The sequence below is a fragment of the Podarcis muralis genome, chromosome 13, assembly GCF_964188315.1.
Source record: "Podarcis muralis chromosome 13, rPodMur119.hap1.1, whole genome shotgun sequence".
Lineage (NCBI taxonomy): Eukaryota > Metazoa > Chordata > Lepidosauria > Squamata > Lacertidae > Podarcis > Podarcis muralis.
In genome coordinates, this window is record NC_135667.1 from 3,027,015 (window position 1) to 3,053,515 (window position 26,501).

General features: G+C 49.4%; 1 protein-coding gene across 1 annotated transcript; it reads right to left on the reverse strand.

The window, feature by feature from the left end:
* Window positions 1-4,441: 4,441 nt before the first annotated feature.
* On the reverse strand, window positions 4,442-26,155 carry CHRNB1 (cholinergic receptor nicotinic beta 1 subunit). Its single transcript, XM_028703754.2, has 11 exons — window positions 26,062-26,155; window positions 23,232-23,371; window positions 17,087-17,131; window positions 16,133-16,242; window positions 14,946-15,054; window positions 14,305-14,452; window positions 12,123-12,314; window positions 11,463-11,686; window positions 9,893-10,068; window positions 7,413-7,560; window positions 4,442-5,647 (listed from the first exon to the last, which is right to left on the reverse strand). Exons 1-11 carry the CDS (start codon window positions 26,111-26,113, stop codon window positions 5,507-5,509), a joined length of 1,485 nt encoding a protein of 494 aa, XP_028559587.2. The 5' UTR covers window positions 26,114-26,155; the 3' UTR covers window positions 4,442-5,506.
* Window positions 26,156-26,501: the final 346 nt, after the last annotated feature.

A 26,501-nucleotide genomic window follows, 5' to 3' on the forward strand; every position in this document is an offset into this window, starting at 1 on the left:
GCCAGGACGGCTGTGCTCTGCCCGCCACAGTCGGAAGAATAATAATAATAATAATAATAATAATAATAATAATTTATTTATATCCTGCCCTCCCCAGCCGAAGCCGGGTTCAGAGCGGCTAACAACAATAAAAGTAACACAGCATTCTAAAACCAATTCATTTTGCTGCTTAATCTCAGTTGCTGTAAACCGCAGGAACGGCGAATGGGTCTTGCGTTCGAATCCTGCTTCTTGCAGGTTTATCCCACCTGCTTGGCCACTGTGAAACCACTGTGAAAACAGGCCATCGGCCTCATCCAGCAAGCACTTCGTACGTTTCCCCCGAATTGTGTTCCTTGCCGTCAGAGAGGAAGAGAGAGATATTGGGGGTGGGCCATTAAATGCAAAGTTAATAGGCCGGGCGCGACTCCCGAATTCAAATTCTGCTCCGATGATCGTGCTGAGTCTATTTGCTTAACTGATCCAGAGCCGTGTACATCACACAGACTAAATACACAGACGTGTGTTTGCTTACAATGCATAATTTGCTGCACCGGCAAATTACCAAGCGTCTCAGCAGAGAGGAGGGAAGGGAAGGAGAGACTCAAGGCAGGTGTAGTGGGCAGGTGAGACCCCCTTCTCACCTGAAGCACGAGGGGAGGCTACAGGCAGAGACCTGTTTTGCGGAGGTAGGATTTCCTCCCAAAGGTTCCCCGGAGATTCAGCGTCTCGCATTCAGGGCTTGATGCTGAGCCCTGCAAAGTAGGAAGGCTACTGTTGTTGTTGAGTCGTTTAGTTGTGTCCGCCTCTTTGTGACCCCCTGGAGCAGAGCACGCCAGGCCCTTCTGTCTTCCACTGCCTCCCGCAGTTTGGTCAAACTCATGCTGGTCCCTTCGAGAACACTGTCCCACCATTTCGTCCTCCGTAGTCCCCTTCTCCTTGGGCCCTCCATCTTTCCCAACATCAGGGTCTTTTCCAGGGAGTCTTCTCTTCTCATGAGGTGGCCAAAGTCTTGGAGCCTCAGCTTCAGGATCTGTCCTTCCAGTGAGCACTCAGGGCTGATTTCCTTCAGAATGGAGAGGTTTGATCTCCTTGCAGTCCATGGGACTCTCAAGAGTCTCCTCCAGCATCAGAATTCAAAAGCATCCATTCTTCAGCGATCAGCCTTCTTGATGGTCCAGCTCTCACTTCCATACATCACTACTGGGAAAACCAGAGCTTTAAAGATTAACAAAAGCTACATCAAAGCTACCCAGGATGCCTGGTAAGCAACTGGTCTGTGTTAGAATGCTTTACACCCAGGGCTTTATTTTGGCATGGGGAGTAGGGTTGCCAGACCTGAAATCTCCAGGTTTGCCTGGAACTTGTGGGGTTCAGGTGGGATTGTACAGTGGTGCCTCACAAGACGAAATTAATTCGTTCCGCGAGTTTTGTCGTCTTGCGATTTTTCCGTCTTGCGAAGCACGGTGTGGGGAAAGTTTTGGAAAAGCTTCAAAAATCACCAAAGTCTTCAAAAACCTCAAAAAAGGCTACCACACCGCGTTCTATGAGTTGCTCCTCGAAGTCAAGTCGCAACTGTATTAACGGTGTTAAGAAAAAGGAAACGAACTTGCAAGACGTTTCCGTCTTGCGAAGCGAGCCCATAGGGAAAATCGTCTTGCGAAGCAGCTCAAAAAACAAAAAACCCTTTCATCTTGCGAGTTTTCCGTCTTGCGAGGCATTCGTCTTGTGAGGTACCACTGTATGAGGAATTATGAAAAATGAAGCAAGCCATTGTGTCCGCGATGAAAGCATTGTGTTGACTGGGTTGATTCACTGACAATCATTTCTGAACAAATCCCACAAGCCTCTCCACCTCTGCCATTTGCTTTCTCTACGCCTGACAGGCACGTACTATAAGCATTCTGAAACACAGGCCAGTTGCTTCACCAGGCATCCTGAGCCATAAAGATAGGAGGTAACCTTGATGTAGTTTGTTAATCGTTAGGTAGATCTTAAAGGATGTGGGTGGTGCTGTGGGTTAAACCACAGAGCCTAGTGCTTGCCGATCAGAAGGTCGGCGGTTCGAATCCCTGCAATGACGGGGTGAGCTCCTGTTGCTCAGTCCCTGCTCCTGCCAACCTAGCAGTTCGAAAGCACGTCAAAAGTGCAAGTAGATAAATAGGCACCGCTCCGGCGGGAAGGTAAACGGCGTTTCTGTGCGCTGCTCTGGTTTGCCAGAAGCGGCTTAGGCCTGCTGGCCACATGACCCAGAAGCTGGACACCGGCTGCCTCTGCCATTAAAGCGAGATGAGCGCCGCAACCTCAGAGTCGGCCACGACGGGACGTAATGGTCAGGGGTCCCTTTACCTTTACAGGGGTGGCTTGGGATTCGGGTGGCACTGTGGTCTAAACCACAGAGCCTAGGGCTTGCCAATCGGAAGGTTGGCGGTTTGAATCCCCGCGATGGGATGAGCTCCCATTGCTCGGTCCCAGCTCCTGCCAACCTAGCAGTTCAAAAGTGCGTCAAAAGTGCAAGTAGATAAATAGGTACCACTCTGGCGGGAAAGTAAACGGCGTTTCTGTGCGCTGCTCTGGTTCGCCAGAAGTGGCTTAGTCCTGCTGGCCACATGACCCGGAAGCTGTACGCTGGCTCCCTCGGCCAATAAAGCGAGATGAGCGCCGCAACCCCAGAGTCGGCCACGACTGGACCTAATGGTCAGGGGTCCCTTTACCCTTTACCTTTAAGGGCCAGGAAGAGAGTTCACAAGATGGTAAATACTCTTTCCTTGCCATCCTTCCTTTCCTGCCTGTCCGGGGTTTGCTAAATGCATTCCTCCTTGATTCCTGTTTTATTTAGCCTGAACATGTATGCATGCTCCAAGTAGTCATTCTAGTTAAAAGGATTTCTCCGATCTAACTTTGTCCCACGTGTTGTTTTTTTAAATGCTCAGTGGACATCTGATTGGTTCTTACAAGCACTGTGTTATAAGTTCTTTCGTTAATAAAAGGGAGCTGGGCCGGGGTGTGGCAGATTATTACAGTGGTACCTCGGGTTAAGTACTTAATTCGTTCCGGAGGTCCATTCTTAACCTGAAACTGTTCTTAACCTGAAGCACCACTTTAGCTAATGGGGCCTCCTGCTGCTGCCACGCCGCTGGAGCACGATTTCTGTTCTCATCCTGCAGCAAAGTTCTTAACCTGAAGCACTATTTCTGGGTTAGCGGAGTCTGTAACATGAAGCGTATGTAACCCGAGGTACCATTGTATTGGCACTTCCTCCCAGAGTCTTGCTGGTCAAGCCTCCTGTGTATTCGATTAATCAGGGTCCAATCCTTCCTTGCCTTTGGAACACAACAGAACCCTCTCCAACGGACAGAGGGATGGGTTGGATTTCCAGGTATGCAAGAACACCTTTAATCAGAGACCGTAGGGTTCAAAGAGACTCCCTAAGGGTATACAGCGGTACCTCAAGTTACATACGCTTCAGGTTACAGACTCCACTAAGATGAGAACAGAAATTCGGCTCTGGTGGCGCGGCGGCAGCGGGAGGCCCCATTAGCTAAAGTGGTGCTTGAGGTTAAGAACAGTTTCAGGTTAAGTACGGACCTCGGGAACGAATTAAGTACTTAACCTGAGGTACCACTGTATAAATTTAATAAATAATATAAATATAAATATCCAGTCTGACCCCCTGCAAAACACACACACACACACACAAAGCCGGTTGCAGGCTTCAGGAGCTACCTGCGAATCATAGCACAGCCAGACTGGGAGAGCTGCCTTTTTCTGCCCTCTTCTCCTAATTAACCTCCGTCTCCAAGACCGGTCCTGTGACATCACCCTGTCCAGCTGTCCTGTTTCTACCGGGACATCCCAGAATTACAGAAGCCGCCTCAATTTCTGATTCCGTCCTGGGATGTCCCAGAATTTCAGCCACGGTGTGTGTGTGTGTGTGTGTGTGTGTGTGTGTGGCGCAAAAAAGCGCTGCACCTTCCCTGTGTCGGCGGATTGGGGGCGAAGACAAAAGGAGAGCCGAGCATGTGCAGAGTGCCTTTCTCCACCTCAGAGGTAACAGGTGGACATCCATCCTTAGCTGTGGTTCCTGCATTGCGGCGGGTTGGGCTAGATGACCTTTGGGGGGTCCCTTCCGCTGAGTAACCAGGAGCGCCCGGCGGAAAGGGAATAATTAAGTGCTCAGTTAATTAACCTTTTCTCAGGTCTCTCGGCCAACCTTGCCCTCGAAGGGATTAGCAGCTGCCAAGGCGGTTTAGTCTTTAACTCTGAACCCCCCCCCCACTAATCTTTAACCTGGATCTGTCCCTTTGGCATCTAGATTTCTCCTTGCGATGCTCCCCCAAAGGCCAAGCCCAGGTGTCCTTCAAGCCGGGAGGGGGGCAGGGGGTAAGGGGCAGGCCCCGTCCCCCAGCCTCTTAAATTCCTCTTGAGTCTCAGGACAGAGTTTTATTATTCATTTCTTTATTTGATGCATTAATATCCCACCGTTTCCCTGCAAGGAGCTCAAGGTTCTCCCTCCCCTCCTCATTTAATCCCCACAACAATCCTGCGAGGTAGGCTAGGCTGAGAAAGGCAGCGGCTGGACAAAGGTCACCCAGTCAGAGTCCCACTGGGGGTGTGGCTTGAGGAGAGGGCGGGGCCTGTGAAATCTGAGTGGGGGTGGCTTGAGGAGAGGGTGTGGCTTTCGGAATCCCAGTGGGGGTGGCTTGAGGAAGGGCGGGGCCTGTGAAATCCGTGTGGGAGTGGCTTGAGGAGAGGGCGGGGCCTTGTAGAGTCCTAGTGGGTGTGGCTTGAGGAGAGGGCAGGGCCTTGTAGAGTCCTAGTGGGTGTGGCTTGAGGAGAGGGCGGGGCCTTGTAGAGTCCTAGTGGGTGTGGCTTGAGGAGAGGGTGTGGCCTTGTGGAATCCCAGTGAGGGCGTGGCTTGAGGAGAGGGCGGGGCCTTGTAGAGTCCCAGTAGGTGTGGCTTGAGGAGAGGGTGTGCCCTTGTGCAATCCCAGTGAGGGCGTGGCTTGAGGAGAGGGCGTGGTCTTTTGGAATCCCAGTGGGTGTGGCTTGAGGAGAGGGTGTGGCCTTTTGGAATCCCAGTGGGTGTGGCTTAAGAGGGTGTGGCCTTGTACAGTCTGTGTAGGGGTGTGGCTTGAGGAGAGGGCGTGGCCTTGTAGAGTCCCAGTGGGTGTGGCTTGCAGAGAGGGCGTGGCCTTGTAGAGTCCCAGTGGGAGTGGCTTGATGAGAGGGTGTGGCCTTGTACAGTCTGTGTAGGGGTGTGGCTTGAGGAGAGGGCGTGGCCTTGTAGAGTCCCAGTGGGTGTGGCTTGCAGAGAGGGTGTGGCCTAGGGTCTGAATAGAGAGGCTTAGAGGGCTGTATTTGACCCACAGGCCTGAGGTTCCCCACACCCACCCCATAGGGATGTGGGCATGAGCTTGTTCCTCACATCCTGTCGCCGTGTCGGCGGAAGTCAACGGTTCACAGGCCTTCCCTGTGGAAGGACCACCCGACACATTATTCCGGTTGGGCGAAGGAGGCCGTGGGCTCAGGGAAAGGGCTGGTCGGGGGGCAGGTGGAAACTGGCGTCCAGGAAGATGCTGAAGGTGCCCAGCGTGGTGAAGATGATGAAGGTCCAGAAGAAGAGGCGGTCCACCACAATGGCGACGTATTCCCAGTCCTTCTTCAGCTGCAAGGGAAGGAGGAAGCAGGTCACAGAACAGTCGAACTGGGAGGGACCCCAGAAGGTCATCCAGCCCAACCCCTGCGAGACAGGAATTGGAGCTGCTTGACAGGTGTCCATCCAACCTCTGCATAAAAACTTCCAATGAAGGAGAACCCGTCACCTTCGGAGGGCATGTGTTCCACAGCCAAACAGCTCGGATCCTCCTAGTGTTTAATAATAACAATAATTTATTATTTGTACCCCATCCATCTGGCTGGTTTTCCCCAGCCACTCTGGGCGGCTTCCCACAAAGACCAAAAATACACTAAAATATCACACATTAAAAACTAATAATAATAATAATAATAATAATAATAATAATAATAATATAATTTATTATTTATACCCCACCCATCTGGCTGGGTTTCCCCAGCTGCTCTGGGTGGCTTCCAACAGAACACTAAAATATAATAACCTATTAAACATTAAAAGCTTCCCTAAACAGGGCTGCCTTCAGATGTCTTCTGAATGTCAGGTGGTTGTTTATCTCTTTGACATCTGATGGGAGGGCGTTCCACAGGGCGGGTGCCACCACCAAGAAGGCCCTCTGCCTGGTTCCCTGTAGCTTTGCTTCGCGCAGGGAGGGAACCGCCAGAAGGCCCTCGGAGCTGGACCTCAGTGTCCGGACTGGACGATGGGGGTGGAGACGCTCCTTTAGGTATACTGGGCCTTTGAGGCCGTTTAGGGCTTTCAAGGTCAGCACCAACACTTTGAATTGTGCTCAGAAATGTCCTGGGAGCCAATGTAAGTATTTCAGGACTGGTGTTATGTGGTCTCGGCAGCTGCTCCTAGTCACCAGTCCAGCTGCCGCATTCTGGATTAATTGTAGTTTCCGGGTCACCTTCAAAGGTAGCCCCACGTAGAGCGCATGGCAGTAGTCCAAGCAGGAGATAACCAGAGCATGCACCACTCTGGAGAGACAGTCTGTGGGCAGGGAGGGTCTCATCCTGCGTACCAGATTGAGCTGGTAGACAGCCGCCCTGGACACAGAATTTACCTGCGCCTCCATGGACAGCGGTGAGTCCAAAATGACTCCCAGGCTGCGCACCTGGTCCTCCAGGGGCACAGTTGCCCCATTCAGGACCAGGGAGTCCTCTACACCTGCCTGCCTCCCGTACTGTCTTGTCAGGATTCAACCCCAATCCATTAGCCGTCATCCACCCTCCAACTGCCTGGAATCTCCTCCCTTGTAACTTGAATCTGTTGGTTTTGGGGGTCCTGCCCTCTGGAAACACCTTTGTTCCCTCTTCCATGTGGAAGCCCACCAGAGATTTGAAGGTGGCTATTGCATCTCATGGTGCAATAGAGAGTCCCATGAACTGCAAAAAGATCAAACCTCTCCATTCTGAAGGAAATCAGCCCTGAGTGCTCACTGGAAGGACAGATCCTGAAGCTGAGGCTCCAAGACTCTGGTCTCCTCATGAGAAGAGAAGACTCCCTGGAAAAGACCCTGATGTTGGGAAAGATGGAGGGCACAAGGAGAAGGGGACGACGGAGGACGAGATGGTTGGGCAGTGTTCTCGAAGGGACCAGCATGACTTTGACCAAACTGGGGGAGGCAGTGGAAGACAGGAGGGCCTGGCGTGCTCTGGTCCAGGGGGTCACGAAGAGGCGGACACAACTAAACAAAAACATTGCATCTCCTCTCGGTCTCCCTTTATCCAGGCAAAACACGCCCAGATCCTTCCATCCTTCCCCAGAATGCTTGGTTTCTTCTGGAAGAACTCACCTCATCATAGTCATCCTGCTCCTGGAGCTGCTCTGCTATGTAGGTGATGGAGTCCATGGCGGCCTTCAAGTCTGGCGGGAGCGCGATGAAGTGACTGGGGCCGTCAATATACTTCTTCATATCCGTGGGGAATGCCTCTGGCTGGAACCTGCGGGAGATTTGCCGTCAAACCTAACAATTTAATTAGTAAATCTAGCAGCGGTTCTCAACCTGTGGGTCCCCAGATGTTGTTGGACTACAACTCCCATCATCCCTGACCACTGCTCATGCTGGCTAGGAATGATGGGAGTTGTAGTCCAACAACATCTGGGGACCCGCAGGTTGAGAACCGTTGGTCTAGGGCATGGGTAGGCAAACGAAGGCCCGGGGGCCGGATCCGGCCCAATCGCCTTCTAAATCCGGCACGCAGACGGTCCGGGAATCAGCGTGTTTTTTACATGAATGGAATGTGTGCTTTTATTTAAAATGCATCTCTGGGTTATTTCTGGGGCATAGGAATTCGTTCATTCCCCCCCCCAAAAAATATAGTCCGGCCCCCCACATATAGTGGACCGGCCCCCTGCTGTAAAAGTTTGCTGACCTCTGGTCTAGGGGCTAACAACCACAGAGATGTAAATTCCTAGATAGGCAGACTCAGACCATAGGAATGTGATTGATGGAGAGAGAGAGAGAGAACTCTGTGTGATGTCATTTCCAGTGTTTCCAGTGACTGGAAGGAACGAGAGATATAAACCCTTATCCTCTCTCTCTTTGTCCTTTTGCACCATATTTTTGATTGGGATGGATGTCTGTCTCAACTCTCCCTGAGCATAGAAACATTTTTACTATTCAACTATATATTTTGTAACCTAGAAGTAATTTTTTCACCTGCATTGTGTTTGCTGCTGTTGGGCGCTGAAAATGAGTGCAAGACTTTTAAGTAAGTAAACCCCAATTTAAACTTACTTTACGGTCATTCTTTTATCAAGCAGGTAACTCCAAAAGTACCAGCTTTCAGCCTTTCCTAAGCTTCTATTTTCCTGCCAAAGGGTGGTCATCTAAAGCTCTGCCCACGTTCCAAATGCAAACATCAAGCTGATTATTCAAGCTGATCCCACACATGTGAGAATCTGGAAGGATATTTGTAATTAATATATCCTCTCCCACGTAAGTCAATCAGTTAGCAGAGCATGAGACTCTGAATTTCAGGGTCGAGGGTTCGAGCCCCACGTTGGGCAAAAGACCCCTGCACTGCGGATGACCCTCCTATGAAAACCTTGAAAGGGTGAGAATGGAAGAAGGAGTCCACCATTGATTAAACAAGCTGAGACCGCCATCTTCCCCTCACTCAGGCCTACTATTTAAGGGAGCTATTCAAGAGCCTAGGACTTGCCGATCGCATGGTCGGCGGTTCGAATACCTGCGGCGGGGTGCGCTCCCGTTGCTCGGTCCCAGCGCCTGCCAACCTAGCAGTTCGAAAGCACGTCAAAGTGCAAGTAGATAAATAGGGACCGCTTACTAGCGGTAAGGTAAACGGCGTTTCCATGTGCGTCTCTGGCTCACCAGATGCAGCTTCGTCACGCTGGCCACGTGACCCGGAAGTGTCTGCGGACAGCGCTGGCTCCCGGCCCCTAGAGTGAGATGAGCGCACAACCCTAGAGTCTGTCAAGACTGGCCCGTACGGGCAGGGGTACCTTTACCTTTTTTTTTATTCAAGAGTAAGGGACGCGGGTGGCGCTGTGGGGTTAAACCACAGAGCCTAGGACTTGCCGATCATAAGGTCGGCGGTTCGAATCCCTGCGACGGGGTGAGCTCCCGTTGCTCGGTCCCTGCTCCTGCCAACCTAGCAGTTCGAAAGCACATCAAAGTGCAAGTAGATCAATAGGTACCACTCTGGCGGGAACGGAAACGGCGTTTCCGTGCGCTGCTCTGGTTTGCCAGAAGCGGCTTAGTCATGCTGGCCACATGACCCGGAGGCTGTACGCCGGCTCCGTCGGCCAATAAAGCGAGATGAGCGCCACAACCCCAGAGTCGGCCACGACTGGACCTAATGGTCAGGGGTCCCTTTACCATTTACCTTTATTCAAGAGTAGCAAATATTTCTCAAATGGGGAGGGCCCTCCTTTGGCAAAAAAAACCCAATTAGTCCTGAAAAGTGCCAGGGCGAAGATATTTCCCCATTTGGAGTGACGACATCACTGGCCCTCGCTCTCAACGGGCTTTGAAAACCTCTTAACTGGCTTTACTGTCAACATGACCAAATTGTATTTGCAATTTGCGAGGAAATCGGGAATGCTCTTTGGACTCTACCTGGTGACGCAATCCTGAATAAAGTCTCACCGACTGGGAGTCTGGGGCGATTCTCCGTACTCGAACCCATAAGGGGAATCCCCCCCCCCCCAATTCCCACTGCCACAATTTCAGAACTACCTAGCAACAGCCTCTCTCTCGTTCATCCCACCAGTGTCAAATTGCCTGGCACCGGGTCAGGGCCTCTTCACCTGTTGGGTTTGGGGAACAGGAAATCGTAGGCAGGGGTGCGGATAAAATATTCGTCCGTCCGGCGGTTGCTTTTCACCACGGTATCTTGTTTGGGGTGTGGGGGCGCAGGTTTCAAGAGCGTCTCTGTCTTGGGGCGCCGCAAGCCCAAATACCGGGGGAGTGTGTGGATGAAGGTCTAGAGAAGGAGGGAGAGAGGAAGAGAGAGTACGTTTCCTCCCATTTCCCCCCACATTTCTGCTTAAGGGATGCCAGCAAGGCAGAAGGTATTGGTAAGAAGGTAGTTGTGTCTATAATAATAATAAATTACAGTATATTTATACCCCGCCCTCCCTGGCCAGAGCTGGGCTCAGGGCGGCTAACACCAGTAAAAATTACAGTAAGGACATAATACGGGGAGGGGGAAAACCAATTTAAAATACAGCTTAAAATGCAATTTAAAATGCAGCCTCGTTTTAAAAGTAGCCCATAGATCAAAACCATAAGGGGAGGGAAACATAAGGGTTAGACTGAGTCCAAACCAAAGACCAGAAAACAAAACTATATAGATGCTTTTATATACAGTGGTACCTCGGGTTAAGTACTTAATTCGTTCCGGAGCTCCATTATTAACCTGAAACTGTTCTTAACCTGAAGCACCACTTTAGCTAATGGGGCCTCCCGCTGCCTCACAATTTCTGTTCTCATCCTGAAGTTCTTAACCCGGGGTACTATTTCTGGGTTAGCGGAGTCTGTAACCTGAAGCGTATGTAACCTGAAGCGTATGTAACCCGAGGTACCACTGTAATCGTGGCTGCGGAAACCCAGCCAGATGGGCGGGGAATAAATAAAAAAATATCATTATTTGTATTATTTAGTAATCTGACAGCTGATGGTAGTCCCTATGGCCTTTAATGGCTGTGAATCTCTCCCTGGCCTTTTGGCATCTCACGCTCATTGCAGTCTGAAAGGCATAAGAATGTAATATGAAGCTTGCTGGATCTGGCCAAGGATCTACTGGATCTACTCCAGCATGCTGCCACCACAGAGTATGCCCAGATGCCTCTGGGAAGCCTGCGAGCAGGACCCGAGTGCGAGAGCCACTCCTGCAGTTTCCAGCTACTGTTCTTCAGAAGCATTGCTGCCTCTGACCGTCTTCCAAAGCAACTACTCTATTCTGAACTTAGAAATGGAAAGCGTAATGCTGGTGGTCAACAAAAGAGGTTGAAAGACTCTCTCGAGGCAATTTCAAAAAATGTAGTATAAACACCAACAATTGGGAAACACTGGCCTGCGAGCGCTCCAGTTGGAGAACAGCCTTTACCAAAGGCGTCGTGGGCTTGGAAGACACTCAAACTCAGGACGCAAGGGAGAAACGTGCCAAGAAGAAGGCACGCTTGGCAAATCCACACCGGGATCAACCCCCTTCCGGAAACCAATGTCCCCACTGTGGAAGGATGTGTGGATCCAGAATTGGCCTCCACAGTCACTTACGGACTCACTGTTAAAACCGTGTTTATGGGAGACAATCTTACTCGGCTACGAGGGATCGCCGAAGAAGAAGAAATGTTAGTGTCAATCTCCCCCACATACCTGTCGCACCCAGAAGGGCATCTCATGGGTGTTGGGTGAGCGATGGTGCAAGTTGAGGACGACCACACTGAGGATGACGGACAAAGTCACGAGACTCATGGTGAACATGAGGTATTTCACGATGATGGGCACCGCCAAGGATGTTTCCGGAACCTTGTCGGCCAGCAGGAGGAGGAAGACGGTGAGAGTGAGGAGAGCAAAGATGGAGAGGGTCATCTTCTCGCCTGAGGAAGGGAGGTGGAGGAGAACATGAGCAGTACTGTTCTTGGGGGACAGGGGGCAGGTGGGTGTGGAAGACTCCCTGGTCCTGAATGGGGTAACTGTGCACAAGGCATGCAAGCTCCACCCCCCAGTCGCTCTCAGGCTCCTTATTGGGTGAGCAACGCAGCCAAGCAACACAGCTGGAGCCTCCCTCCTCCCTGGCCGGCAGGGAGGGAGGGAGAGGAGCTGCTTCCTTTGAAACCCAGGAAATTTAAGGGACATCATCAATAAGGGACAGCAGTGGGACACGGCGCTGGGATAAGGGACTTTCCCGCCAAATAAGGGACGGTTGACAGCTATGGTCAGGCTCAGCTAAGACGCCCATCCCGCAGGGTGTAATAACACCTAACAGCCTGAAGGTGTCGCTCAAGAGTGGCTCTTTTTTTTCTGGCTACCCACCAGCATCCGGCGGGAGATAGAAGACAAAGATGGCCAGGATGGTAATCAAGATGCAAGGGATAATGACGTTGATGAGATAGAAGAGGGGCTTCCTTCGAATGATGAGGTAGAAAGTGATGTCCTCATACAGGGGGTCTCCCGGGAGGGTGTTCTTGCGGGATGGTTTGTGCCGGATCTCCCACTGCCCGTTGTCTGCCGAAGGAAAAGACAGAAGCGAAGTTTACTTGGAGGAAATTGCAGTCAAACACAACGATGCGTGATTCCTAGTTAGTGCATGAAGGGGTTAAGACAATAGAGCTGTGTTCCTAGACTCAGTTAGGTCACACCCACTCTTCCGCCTGGCGAGGGAGGAAGTGAAGCCTCCTTTTCCTGTTCCTGTCTCACTCTCTCCTCACCATGTAACTAACCAAGGAAGATGTGCCTAAGCAAGCTTTCTGTATTCTCTGCAATTAATACAATTTGTACAATTAATGCAAATACAATTCTCAGTGTATCATCTGACCCGTCTACTGCAATTATTAAGTTTGCAGATGACACTACCATAATGGCTTTAATAACAGGTGGAGACGAATCAGCGTATAGAAGGGAGGTCCAAAAAATATCTCCATGGTGCCTAGGGAACAACTTGCACCTTAATATCAGCAAGACAAAGGAGATGGTGTTGGACTTTTGGAGGAAGAGAGGAGAACTAGCCCTGCTGTACATCAGGGAGGGCTGTGTGGAGAGAGTCTCTTCCTTTGAATTCCTAGGAGTTTATCTCAGTGAAGACCTTACTTGGAAAATCAATACAACCCAGGTGGTTAAGAAAGCCCAACAGAGACTCCATCTCCTCAGAGTCTTGCAGAAGAACAAGGTCAACCAACATTTGATGATCTCCTTCTAATGGTCCGCAATAGAAAGTGTCCTTTCCTACTGCATCACGGTGTGGTACGCTGGTTTGACATCAACTGATAGGAAGTGCCTACAGAAGGTGGTGAATACAGCACAAGATATTATGGGCTGTCCCAAAGAACGTTGCCTCAGGAGAGTGAGGAAGATTCTCAGGGATGATTCACGCCCTAGCCGGCACTTTCTTGATCTCCTGCCCTCGGGCAAAAGATATAGAAGCATGATTGGTCGCACCAACAGGGTAAAGAACGGCTTCTATCCGTGGGCTGCTGAATGAAAAGATAACAACAGGGCAACTGACTTTTGGGTTTGGTGGGTGTGCGTCAGTAAACGAGGGGAATTAAGACTAAGACAGCTGAGTGGAGGGTGGTCGTGTAATCTCACTGTATACAAGTTGTACAAGGGGCAATAAAGTATTTCAATTTTTTCCAATTTCAATTCCGAGAGTATTCTGCCTATGTTCTCCTTTGCTGCTGCTTGGATAAATGCATGAATCTTACCTTTGGAACTTTTGTAAGTAAAGCATTTTAAACTTACTTAACAGCTTGTTGTCTCTTCATTAGAAGAGGGCTAGAAAGAGGGGAGTGCAGCATGCAACTAAACGGGACAAAAGGATCCCAACCACCCACCGTATTTTTTGCTCTATAAGACTCACCTTTTCCCTCCTAAAAAGTAAGGGGAAATGTGTGTGCGTCTTATGGAGCGAATGCAGGCTGCGCAGCTATCCCAGAAGCCAGAACAGCAAGAGGGATCACTGCTTTCGCTGCGCAGCGATCCCTCTTGCTGTTCTGGCTTCTGGGATTCAGAATATTTTTTTCTTGTTTTCCTCCTCTAAAACCTAGGTGCATCTTGTGGTCTGGTGCGTCTTACAGAGCAAAAAATACGGTATATTCCCGACACTATACTACTGCTTGACTTTTGCGAATCTAAACTCTGCTACCGGGCATTCTCTGCCGGATCCGGCCCAATCGCCTTCTCAATCGGCCCACGGACGGTCCGGGGATCAGCGTGTTTTTACATGAGTAGAATGTGTCCTTTTATTTAAAATGCATCTCTGGGTTATTTGTGGGGCATAGGAATTCGTTCATTTTTATTTCCCCCCAAATATAGTCCGGCCCCCCACAAGGTTTGAAGGACAGTGGACCGGCCCCCTGCTGAAAAAGTTTGCTGACCCCTGGTCTAAGTTGTCTTTTGGGCCATGCCTTGGGGGGGTGTGTGTCTAGGGCTCATTTTACCCTTCCTCGTCTAGCCAGCCCCCGCTACGCGCATTTCCCCAGAATCCACCATTCCTCACCGATAAACGTGTTTTCGTAGATGATAATTTCCTTCACCTCCAACCCGTCCTCACCGACCGGGTGGAGAAGGGTGATTTCAGAGGTGTCGTAAGTGTATGAGCGGAAAACCATCGTGCAGTTTTGCCAGTCGAAGGGGAAGTACGTCACCTGCCGCACAAATACCCCCCCCCAAAAAAAAATGAGAGAAAAAAATGTCCAGGATGTTATTTTTTAAATTTACAGTACTGTCATGCTCTGTATATTTGTATTTTCTTTTCCCCCCTGAGTCGGACACGACTAAACAACAACAACAACAAAAACTAAATTTGGGGGCAGTGGGCAGATCTTTGCACTCCCGGCAGCGCATATTCATTTTATAGTACAGTGGTACCTCGGGTTAAGTACTTAATTCGTTCCGGAGGTCCGTTCTTAACCTGAAACTGTTCTTAACCTAAAGCACCACTTTAGCTAATGGGGCCTCCCGCCGCTGCTGCGCCGCTGGAGCACGATTTCTGTTCTCATCCTGAAGCAAAGTTCTTAACCTGAAGCACTATTTCTGGGTTAGCGGAGTGTGCAGCCTGAAGCGTCTGTAACCCGAGGTACCCCTGTATTTGTAACCACATCTCATTTATTTATTTTTTATAAAGAAAATCTCACTCACCTGGATACTGCAACTGCTCTTGTAAATGGCTGGCGGCTGCCACCGGACGACTCCTTTGTGGTTCACCAGGACGTTGATTGACAGCGCAATGTCAAAGTTGCCGTCGTTGCTGGACAGGGTGAATAAGGGACAAAAACAAGGTTAAGCCGGTGCTTCAGGCCAATAGCCCTTCTAGTCTGGCCTCCTTTTCACACAGCCGCACGCCTGTATGGGAAACCCGCGAGCTGGAACCGAGTGCGAGAGCTCCCCCCCCCATTGTGGTTTAGAGAACATTTTGGTTTCGAGGAAAGGCGAGGAGGCGGTACATCTCCAAGCACAATTCCAAGTGTTGGTGCTGACCTTGAAAGCCCTAAATGGCCTCAAACGCCCAGTAGACCTGAAGGAGCGTCTCCACCCCCATCACTCAGCCCGGACACTGAGGTCCAGCTCCGAGGGCCTTCTGGCGGTTCCCTCCCTGCGAGAAGTGAGGTTACAGGGAACCAGGCAGAGGGCCTTCTCGGTGGTGGCGCCCGCCCTGTGGAACGCCCTCCCATCAGATGTCAAAGAGATAAACAACTACCAGACTTTTAGAAGACATCTGAAGGCAGCCCTGTTCAGGGAAGCTTTTAATGTTTGATGTTTTATCGTGTTTTTAATATTTTGCTGGAAGCCGCCCAGAGTGGCTGGGGAAACCCAGCCAGATAGGCGGGGTATAAATAATAAATTATTCTTATAGAAGTCTATACAAAAGTGCCTGGCATGGAGAAAGAGGTCAGAGACATGTTTTTCTCCCTCTCCTCCCGTAACGCTTGAACTTGTGTGGAAGGTGAATGATGGGAGATTCAGGACAGGACTTTTTCACTTTTAATCTGCGGAACTCCCTGCCACAGGAGGCAGAGATGGGCACCGACGAGAATGACTTTAGAAAACGATTGGACCAGTTCATGGAGAAGAAGGTTTGTCAATGCCTTGAGAGCCGAAGAAGAGGCTGCTGATTCAGGCCAGTGGCCCATAATAATAATTTAATAAAAAATTATTATTTATAACCTGCCCATCTGGGTGGATCTCCCCAGACGCCCATTATGAGAAGGCCATATTATGGCATTATATGGGAAGGCGAGGGATCCCTGCTGGGAACAGCTCCTCCCTTCGCCGCAGGTCTCTTCCTTTTGACAGCGCCAAGGTTCCTAGTCCTCATCGCCACTCACTTGTTCATTAGGACGATATCCGGGAGCCAGACCTCGTCCGAGAAAAGCCTGACGGAGGTGATGCCGTCGTAGTCGTCGGGGTCCCAGACGAGGCGGTAGTCGGTCCATGTCTGGTACCCACAGAGAGGGGAAAAGATGTGTTTTATCTCAAGAGGGAGATGAGAGAGTCATTGGAGGAAAGGCAAGAGGAAGGGTATCGTTGGTGCTGACCTTGAAAGCCCTAAACGGTCTCAAAGGCCCAGGAGACCTGAAGGAGCGTCTCCACCTCCATCGTCCAGCCCAGACACTGAGGTCCAGCTCCGAGGGCCTTCTGGCGGTTCCCTCCCTGCGAGAAGTGAGGTTACAGGGAACCAGGCACAGGGCCTTCTTGGTGGTGGTGCCCGCCCTGTGGAACGCCCTCCCAGCAGATGTCAAGGAAATAAGCAGCTATCTGACTTTTAGAAGGCATCTGAAGGCAGCCCCGTTTAGGGAAGCTTTTAACGTTTAATTGGTTATTGTATTTTAGTGTTTTGTTGGAAGCCGCCCAGAGTGGCTGGGGAAACCCAGCCAGATGGGCAGGGTATAAATAAATTATTATTATTATTAATCGCTCCTGGAAAAGTTCCAGTAGACAAAGCATTGCCTGATGGTTTCTGAACATCCTCTCAAGCAGGCAAGTCCAAAGTCTGTTCTGGGGGCCTAATCCAGCCCGCTGGTCGATTAAATCTGGCCCCTTGGGGTAAAATTGTAGCTCAACAACTTCAATCCTAAAAAAAAGATCAGCAATCTGGCCCTGTTTGAAAACGTTTGGGCACCCCTGCCTGGGAGAATTCTGTGCCTTTGGAAATGCAGTCGGAGGAGAAACCCCTTGGAACAAAACTGAATTTGGATCCCTTTCTGGCGCTTACCCCAAAAGGGGAGAAGCATTCGTTTGTCAGGGAGGCAAAGAGAGAGAGAGATTTCATTTCCACCTACCAGATCCAAATAGACTTTGGTTGTCAGTTCCTCGTCTTTCTCTGCCTGAAGAAACAAAGAAGAAAAGAAAAGGATTGTCTGGTTTTTCAGAGCACTAACGGTTGGCCCAGTCGGAGGGACCACGTTTGCAAGAAACCAATCTTTCAGTATGGCGGCAGCTACACTCGGAACTCCCTGCCACTTGACCCCTTCATGGTACTTGTCAGGGGCTCAGGAGCAGAGGGACAGGAAAGGGAGGAATTAGAGACCGAGGGGGAGGAATCCGAGGGGGAAGTGAGCGATGAGAGCCGCCCGAGGTCTCTAAGTCTCTCCAGCGAATCGGAGGATTCACAGAAAGGGGCTCCCGTGGTCAGAGCTAGGGGGTTGCCAGAGGGAACACCCCAGGAAGGAGGGGCCAGAGGGGACTCAGAGAGCAGCAGCTGGAAATCGGGACCAGCTTCCCCACCGGAGAGCAGTAGGGGGGAGGAGTCCCAAGCATCGGCAGCAGGCAGCTTTCCGTCAGCGGAAGGACATGAGTCAGGGTTAGCCACGCCTGCATCAGCGAGCGAGGAAACGGTCAAAAGGAAGGTCGGAGGCAGCGCGCGCGCGCCAAGTTCAAATGTACAAGAGGGTGGCGCAATGAGCAGCCCGGAGAGGGAGCCAGGTCCTAAAGCCCGCCGAAGGGAGGGGGAAGAGTCCGAGGGGTCCGCCTCTGAAGCGTCCAGGAAGGAAGGGACCCCGGGGGGTGGTAGGACCCAGAGGCGGAAGGAGAGACGGAAAAGGTGGAGTAAGGCTAGAGTCTTAAGCTGGTGTACAGGGGGCGGAGACTCAGACGAGGCTTCGCTGGTCTAGGGTCTAGACGTAGAGACGCACGCTAGGGTTTGAAAATGGATAATGTACTTCAATAAAGACTTTTGTATATTACCGCTGGCTAGCGTGGGTCCTCTGTGAGCTGGGACCTGGAGGCAGTCTCTGACAGTACTCTATTTGGCACCTGCTAAAAATATTCTCATTCAGGCAAGTTTTTGACCTTTTAACTTTGTGCATATTTTAAACCAGAGGTGAGCAATCTTTTGCAGCAGGAGGCCGGTCCACTGTCCCTCGGACCTTGTGGGGGGCCGGACTATATTTTTTTTTTTGGGGGGGGGAATGAATGACTTCCTATGCCCCACAAATAACCCAGAGATGGAATTTACATAAAAGGACACATTCTACTCATGTAAAAACACGCTGATTCCTGGACCGTCCGCATCGTGCAGTGTATAAACGAAATCATATAAATGAAACCCACCCACCCTGACAATCTGTGCAATAATTTGCAGCCTGTTCCTGCTGGACTGATGCTTGCAAGCTTGCAAGCATATCATCATCATCATCATCATCGTCATCAAAATAAATTAATTCTTGCCCATCTGGAGAATGTGTCCTTTTATTTAAAATGCATCTCTGGGTTATTTGTGGGGCATAGGAATTTGTTCATTATTATTTTTTCCAAAATATAGTCTGCTGTCCGCACCCGAAGTCTGAGGGACAGTGGACCGCCCCCCTGTTGAAAACGTTTGCTGACCCCTGCTCTATCCCAACTAGAAATAACGAAATAACAAAAGTCTGGAACAGCAGCAGAAACTGCACTTGAAGATGTGCTTTTATTCTATCTCGCTGTTTCTTGGGGAGGAAATTGGGACCATTCCTGGAGGGAGGATGAGCTAAGAGGGACAGGAAGACCTGCCTTCCTTTGTCCTGGGTGGCTGCAGGATTCGGCTATTAATAGCCAGGATCTTCAGCTGTCGAGCTGCCGCCGTTAACTCTTTCCTGGCCCAAGCCCAGAGGAGACATCGAATCACAGGATTGTAAAATTGGAGGGGACCCAAAGGTCATCTATCCCAACCACTCTGGCCAGACCCCGCCTGGAGTCCTGTTGCGTCCAGTTCTGGGCGCCTTAATTTTAGGCGGGTGTCGACAAGCTGGAAGGTGCGCAGAAGAGGGTGACCCAAATGATGAAGGGTCTGGAAACTGAATTTTAGGAGGAGCGGTTGAGGGAATTGGGTGATGTTTAGCCCAGAGAAGAGAGGATATAAGAGCCATCTTCAAAAATCTGAAAGTCTCCTGAAATATACTTGGAGCCGAGTGTGGATTTCATGCTCTTTATTCAGCTCATAGTGCTGAGGAGGAATGGAAGTTCCCCCAGAATGTCTGCTTTCTATACATTATATACACAATGGGCCCCACGTGATTGGCTAATTCCGGGATTCTCCTGTAGGCCAATCAGGTTGCGGATTCACTTCCACCTGGAGCTGGATTGGGTGGCTCCTGTGGACCAATCAGACTGCTGCATTCTGGATCCCATTGTTCTAGGACCAATCAGACTGCTGCATTCTGAATCCTATTGTTCAAGGACCAATCAGACTGCTGCATTCTGGATCCTATTGTTCTAGGACCAATCAGACTGCTGCATTTTGGATCCTATTGTTCTAGGACCAATCAGACTGCTGCATTCTGGATCCTATTGTTCTAGGACCAATCAGACTGCTGCATTCTGGATCCTATTGTTCTAGGATTAATCAGACTGCTGCATTTTGGATGCTATTCAACTCAGTACATAACAGCTCCCTTCTTTTTTCTTACACTTCCAACATACATTTGTCCCAGTTTTATACATTCTTGCAATCTGTACATCATTTTCATCTAATTTCCTTTCCAAAGAGAGCAGTCTGTAAATTGTAAGTCTGTTTTCCACAATCTTCCCCAGTCTTCAGACAGTATATTATGGCCTATATCTTGTGCCATAATATTTTATCATAAGTGGTGGGAATGTAGAGGGGGGAAAAGAAGAAAATGTTCAAATTAACATTTGCAAAAAACAACAACACCAGAAGCATTTCTGTTAGGGATTGTAGGAAAAGACCTGCCAAGGAAAGTGAAGAACATATTTTACGTATGTGACAACGGCGGCCAGAGTCTTAATAGCACAAGGATGGAAGAATGTAGAAACCCCGACAAAAGATTGGGGCAAGGGAAATTGATGAACTATGCAGAACTGGCAAAATTGACGTATAAATTGTGTGACAAGGACAACTGTGACTTTAAAGGCGGTTGGAGGATGGATGGCGGCTAACAGATTGAGGTTGAATCCTGACAAGACAGAAGTACTGTTTTGGGGGGACAGGGGGTGGGCGGGTGTGGGGGATTCCCTGGTCTTGAATGGGGTAACTGTGCCCCTGAAGGACCAGGTACACAGCCTGGGAGTCATTTTGGACTCACCGCTGTCCATGGAGGCGCAGGTCAGTTCTGTGTCCAGGGCAGCTGTCTACCAGCTCCATCTGGTACGCAGGATGAGACCCTACCTGCCCGCAGACTGTCTCGCCAGAGTGGTGCATGCTCTAGTTATCTCCCGCTTGGACTACTGCAATGCGCTCTACGTGGGGCTACCTTTGAAGGTGACCCGGAAACTGCAATTAATCCAGATTGCGGCAGCTAGACTGGGGACTGGGAGCGGCCGCCAAGACCACATAACACTGGTCCTGAAAGACCTACATTGGCTCCCAGTACATTTCCGAGCATGATTCAAAGTGTTGGTGTCGACCTTTAAAGCCCTAAACGGCCTCAGTCCTGTATACCTGAAGGAGCGTCTCCACCCCCATCCTTCAGCCCGGACACTGAGGTCCAGCTCCGAGGGCCTTCTGGCGGTTCCCTCATTGCGAGAAGTGAGGTTACAGGGAACCAGGCACAGGGCCTTCTCGGTAGTGGCGCCCGCCCTGTGGAACACCCTCCCAGCAGATGTCAGAGATAAATAATTACCTGACATTCAGAAGACATCTGAAGGCAGCCCTGTTCAGGGAAGTTTTTAATATGTAACGCTGTATTGTTTTTAACACTGATTGGGAGCCGCCCAGAGTGGCTGGGGAAACTCAGCCAGATGGGCGGGATATAAATAATAAATTATTATTATTATTATTATTATTATTTAAAGAGGAATGGGAACTTTTTACAAACTACTTAAAAAACAACAACAAATGAACTAGACTCCTTGGAAGGTTTTGAATAAACATTCACAAACTGTTGCTAGTTGGGATAGCTCAGTCAGCAGAGAATGAGGCTCAAAATCCTTAGGGTCCTGTGTTCGAGTCCCATGTTGAGCAAAAGTTTGGGGGTACAATTCCATGACCAAACATTAGGAAGAAATTTATCGTTTCTCTTTATACTTTTCAAGTTTATACATTTCATTACTTTTACAATTGAACATCTCAAAGTTTTACTTCCTTCCCCCTCTTTCTGCGGCTCCTTAAATTTATTTTTTTAATATCTTCTGCATGTCCACATTCAGCTAATTTGCTCATTTAATTATCTGCTTTAAATATATACTCTTATGAACCTGCAGGTTATTACAAACATCCTGCCAATGTTTTCATCTCTTTGCAATTTATCTGTAAATATTCAATAAACCGTTGCCATTCTTTTATAAAAAGTTTATCTTGATTTCTTATTCTTCCGGTAAGTTTCGCCATTTCTGCATATTCCACAAGTTTTTGTATCCATTCTTCCTTCTTCCAACTTTGGGGCAAGTAGCATTTTTGCTGCCGCAGTATAGCATACATAAATAAATCCCTATACAATTTAGGTAGTTCTGCCCCTATAATCCCCCAAAGAAAAGCTTCTGGTTTTTGTTTTGCAAAAGTTATTTTGAACATCCTTTTCAATTCATTGTACAGTCATACCTCGGGTTACAGACGCTTCAGGTTGCGCGTTTTTGGGTTACGGACGCACTGAAACCCGGAAGTACTCAAACGGGTTACTTCCGGGTTTTGGCGCTCGCACATGCGCAGAAGCGCCGAATCGCAACCCGTGCATGTTGTGGACGCTGCGGGTTGCGAACATGCCTCCCGTATGGATCACGTTTGCAACCCGAGCTTCCACTGTACAGTGGTACCTCGGGTTACATACGCTTCAGGTTACAGACTCGCTAACCCAGAAATAGTGCTTCAGGTTAAGAACTTTGCTTCACGTTGAGAACAGAAATCGTGCTCCAGTGGCGCGGCGGCAGCGGGAGGCCCCATTAGCTAAAGTGGTGCTTCAGGTTAAGAACAGTTTCAGGTTAAGAACGGACCTCCAGAACGAATTAAGTACTTAACCCGAGGTACCACTGTATATCATTTCCTGGTAAGCTTTAACCTTGCTACAAGACCACCACATATGATAAAAAGAACCTTTTTTCTCTTTACATTTCCAACACTTGTTTGATTTAGTAGATTTTTGCCAGTTTACTTGGTGTTAGGTAAAGGTAAAGGGACCCCTGACCTTTAAGTCCAGTCGCGAACGACTCTGGGGTTATGGCGCTCATCTTGCTTTATTGGCCGAGGGAGCCGGCGTACAGCTTCCGGGTCATGTGGCCAGCATGACTAAGCCGCTTCTGGCGAACCAGAGCAGCGCACAGAAACGCCGTTTACCTTCCCGCCAGAGCGGTACCTATTTATCTACTTGCACTTGACGTGCTTTCGAACTGCTAGGTGGGCAGGAGCAGGGACCGAGCAACGGGAGCTCACCCCGTGGCGGGGATTCAAACTGCCGACCTTCTGATCGGCAAGTCCTAGGCTCTGTGGTTTAGACCACAGTGCCACCCGCATCCCTTACTCAGTGTTAGATACCAGCAATATACCATTTTCACACAATTTAGGAAGAACTTTCTGAAGGCAAGAGTCATTTGACTGCGGAACGGACTCCCTAAGAGGTTTGGAGGTTTCGAAGCAGCGATTCGATGGCCACCTGCCAGGGATTCTTTAGCAGCGATTCCTGGTTGGATTGGATGACCTTTGGGGGTCCCAACTCTACAATTCCAGATTCTATGAACCGCCTGCAATGCAGGAATCCGCCCCACATTTTGAACATCCGGACAGGTTCCGTTTAGAGGAAAAGCCGGGTTGAATCTAAAGAGACTGACTCTCTGCATCACTGTGACATCCACCAGATTTGCACAGCGCCCCTTCTGCACTGTTGCCCTCTGCTGTTCCCCCGCGGTATTGCGCCAACAGGAAAAGGAAGACAGACTGCCCTCTGCAGGCAAGAGCAGCAGGGTTCTGATTGGCTGCCGTGCCGCCACACCTCCCCCTGCTGGCAGCTCCAAGTCCTGCACCCTCTCCAAGCCGCAGGGTCCAAATGACCCTTCGCTCACCAGGCTGATCAGCTGCGAGAGCGACATCCCGATGCGGACGGGGACTCTGTCGTTGACGCTGCGGACGGGCAGGACCGTTGTGGAGTAGTTCTGGGTGAGTTTATTCACCAGGCGGCCCTCGACTTCTGAGCAGCTCACAACTGGAGAGAGAGAGAGAGAAGAGAGAGAGAGAGAGAGAGAGAGACTCAGTTTGTCTTCTGCAACCGGGCAGATCACAGGCCATTGGGAAAGTCCAACGTTGGAACGGAACTGAGGAGTTGGAAGGGACCCCCAAAGGCCATCTAGCCGAACCCCCCGCAACGCAGGGATTGCATCTGAAGTATCCCCAACGGACATCCAGCCGACCTCTCTTTAAAATCCTCCGACGAAGCCCAGATTTGTGGCATTGGAAGCGATTTTTTTAAAAAGGTTGTTTTTAAAATTAAATTTCAGTTTTAGAATATTCACTTGAACTGCCTTAAACTATCAACGGCTTCCCTTTCCGTGGTTCATTTTGCACAGCAGAAATCCCTGCGTATTTTGCATAAACTGAACCCTTCGGTACTCCATCCCTCAAAACTTATTTGCACTGTTGAATTTATCTTCACGCAGCCGGCGTTTTCAAACGGAAGGGATCTCCGAGGATCATCCAGCTGAACTCCCTGCAATGCAGAAATCACTTCTTCTTTTTATTGACTTAAAAAAAAAAAATTATACAGACAGCAAAACAAAGAGGGGTAAATCAACATTGCCTTCTACCGATAAGAAATAATAATAACTATTACAATAATGGCAATACTAAAAGTACATTTACTTCCGCTTTTAAACTTCTGTTCTGGTTACAAGATATTGCTGTTCTATAAGGATCTATTATATCCTTTGCTGTCCTATATATTATTTTATTTCCCAAATTCAACCTAACCCTCCCCTCCTCCCCACGGCCTCCCTTCACCTGTGTGAGCAGAAATCACTTCTATTTAGGGCCGACGGCGTTGTCTTGTCTCTCCACCATTTCTGCATCCTGGATCTGCTAACAGTTATTAGGATCCCCGTATACTAGTTTTTTTTTACATTTATCCTGGTGTCGAAACGGCTAACTTACCTTAGGTAAAGGTAAAGGTACCCCTGCCCGTACGGGCCAGTCTTGACAGACTCTAGGGTTGTGCGCCCATCTCACTCAAGAGGCCGGGGGCCAGCGCTGTCTGAAGACACTTCCGGGTCACGTGGCCAGCGTGACAAGCTGCATCTGGCGAGCCAGCGCAGCACACGGAAATGCCGTTTACCTTCCCGCCAGTAAGCGGTCCCTATTTATCTACTTGCACCCGGGGGTGCTTTCGAACTGCTAGGTTGGCAGGCGCTGGGACCGAGCAACGGGAGCGCACCCCGCCGCGGGGATTCGAACCGCCGACCTTTCGATCGGCAAGCCCTAGGCGCTGAGGCTTTTACCCACAGCGCCACCCGCGTCCCTAACTTACCTTACTTCTGGCCTAAAATGTGGAATTTGCATTGTATTATTGGCACCTGAGCCTATGCGCGATTTATTTATTTGCTTGCTAAATTCATACCCCATCTGCTCCTCCGAGAAGCTGTCGTTCACAGTTCTCCCCCTCCTCATTTAATCCTCACAACAAGCCCTGTGAGGTAGGCCAGTGAGCGGGGATTCGAACCCAGCTCTCTCGCGGGTCACGGCGCGGCACTCTAACCACTGCACCGCACTGCCTCTCTTTAGGGATGCTGCAAACCACTCGGAGGTTAGTTTGAAAGAAGAAGCAGAAGCGTTATAATAATATTTTTGATGAAATATAATAATAATAATAATTAATAATAATAATATAATCGTTATAATAATATTTTTGACCGCCATTTAAAATGACACTCTTCGGCGCTGAATTACCCAACAGCCAGACAGAGAACAGGGTTAGGGCAAAGCACAGAAAAAACCCAAGATTTTCCAAATAAAATAATAACAATTTGGCATTTGGTAATTCAAGAAAAGCACCGATGCAGTTGTAGAAACTTTGTAGGACTTCATTATTCTCCATGCAACGCTTCCCTGAGATATTTCGTTCTCCTTTTATTACTCATCCATCTTGTCAGGAAATCAGATCGGGTGCACTGCAACAAATCCCTTTCATTTCATTCCCCGAATTTCTCAACTTTATATTCTTTTTATGACATGATAAGGAAGGCGCAGAGATCTTTCCAGGGCCTCTGGAAACCCCGAATCAATAAACGAGGCTGCGCTCAGTTCTCCAGGCTGCAAAAATTATATATATTGAGCAGGGGGGGTTTCCACAACGATCTGAACGGAGCTTTTATCGCTCCCTTCTCACACTTATATATTTCTTTTCATTCTCCTCCTCCCCATTTTCTCCTCACAACCACCACCCTGCGATGGAGGCCAGGCAGCGAGAGGCAATTTTGAATTTATTGCTATTCCCGTTTTACGCTGCATTTTACGCCGTGTTTTTTGTTGCATCCATTGTTTTAAATTTGTGGTAGGAAAATGAGTTATCTGTGGGACTGAATGTAGGTATGTTTGTATATATTTAAGGATTGCGTGAAATGTATGCTTGTATATTCGCAATATGTGTGCATTAATGCTGAATTATTTTAACAATAAAAACTTATTAAAATAAATAAATAAATTTGTCGTTAGCCGCCCTGAGCCCGGTTTTCTGAACCGCGAAGGGCGGGGTATAAATAAAAATTTATTATTCTTCTTAATTAGGGGCTCGGGTGGGGGATTCGAATCCGGGACCCGACACCCTAACCACTACACCAGCTGCCCCAAACCCCTCTCCCACATCGCAGGCTGAACTTTATTAGGAGGAAAAAGGAAAACACTCACCCAGGACACAAAGAGACCACAGGAGACCCCAAAGAATGGCTCGGCCCGCCATGATATCCCTTGTTTATCTGCGAGGTCCCAGAAAGAAGTGACCCCCATCCAGCCACCCCCCCAGCCCCTTCCCCCAAGGCCATACAAGAGCATCTTATTGGCGTTGGCACCTGTCAGTCAACAGAAAACTGGAAGGGACAGCAGGGTTTGTCCGGCAAGCGAAGATTGTATTACTGGTTGGCATCTCACAGCTGTTGTGGGATTTCCGGCCGGGCCACCTGTTCCCAGAAAGGCCCTCCAGAAAAGGCCTTTATTTCATATATATTTTCTTAAAAGCCTCTCCGGGTGCAGGAATCGCAAGCCAGACCGTATAACCGGCTCGGCCGAACTTTGAGACCAAAGTGCCAGACTCTGGCAGGCAGCATTCTGAGCCCGGTTCCAAAATGTGG

Bases quoted from the DNA above. Each gene is read 5' to 3' on its own strand.
- CHRNB1 (XM_028703754.2), bottom strand. From the start codon at position 26,113: ATGGCGGGCCGAGCCATTCTTTGGGGTCTCCTGTGGTCTCTTTGTGTC. The intron at 17,132-23,231 runs GTGAGCGAAGGG...TTGTTTCTTCAG, and splicing joins TCTCGCAGCTGATCAGCCTG to GCAGAGAAAGACGAGGAACT. The intron at 15,055-16,132 runs GTGAGTGGCGAT...CACCCTGTCCAG, and splicing joins GATATCGTCCTAATGAACAA to CAACGACGGCAACTTTGACA.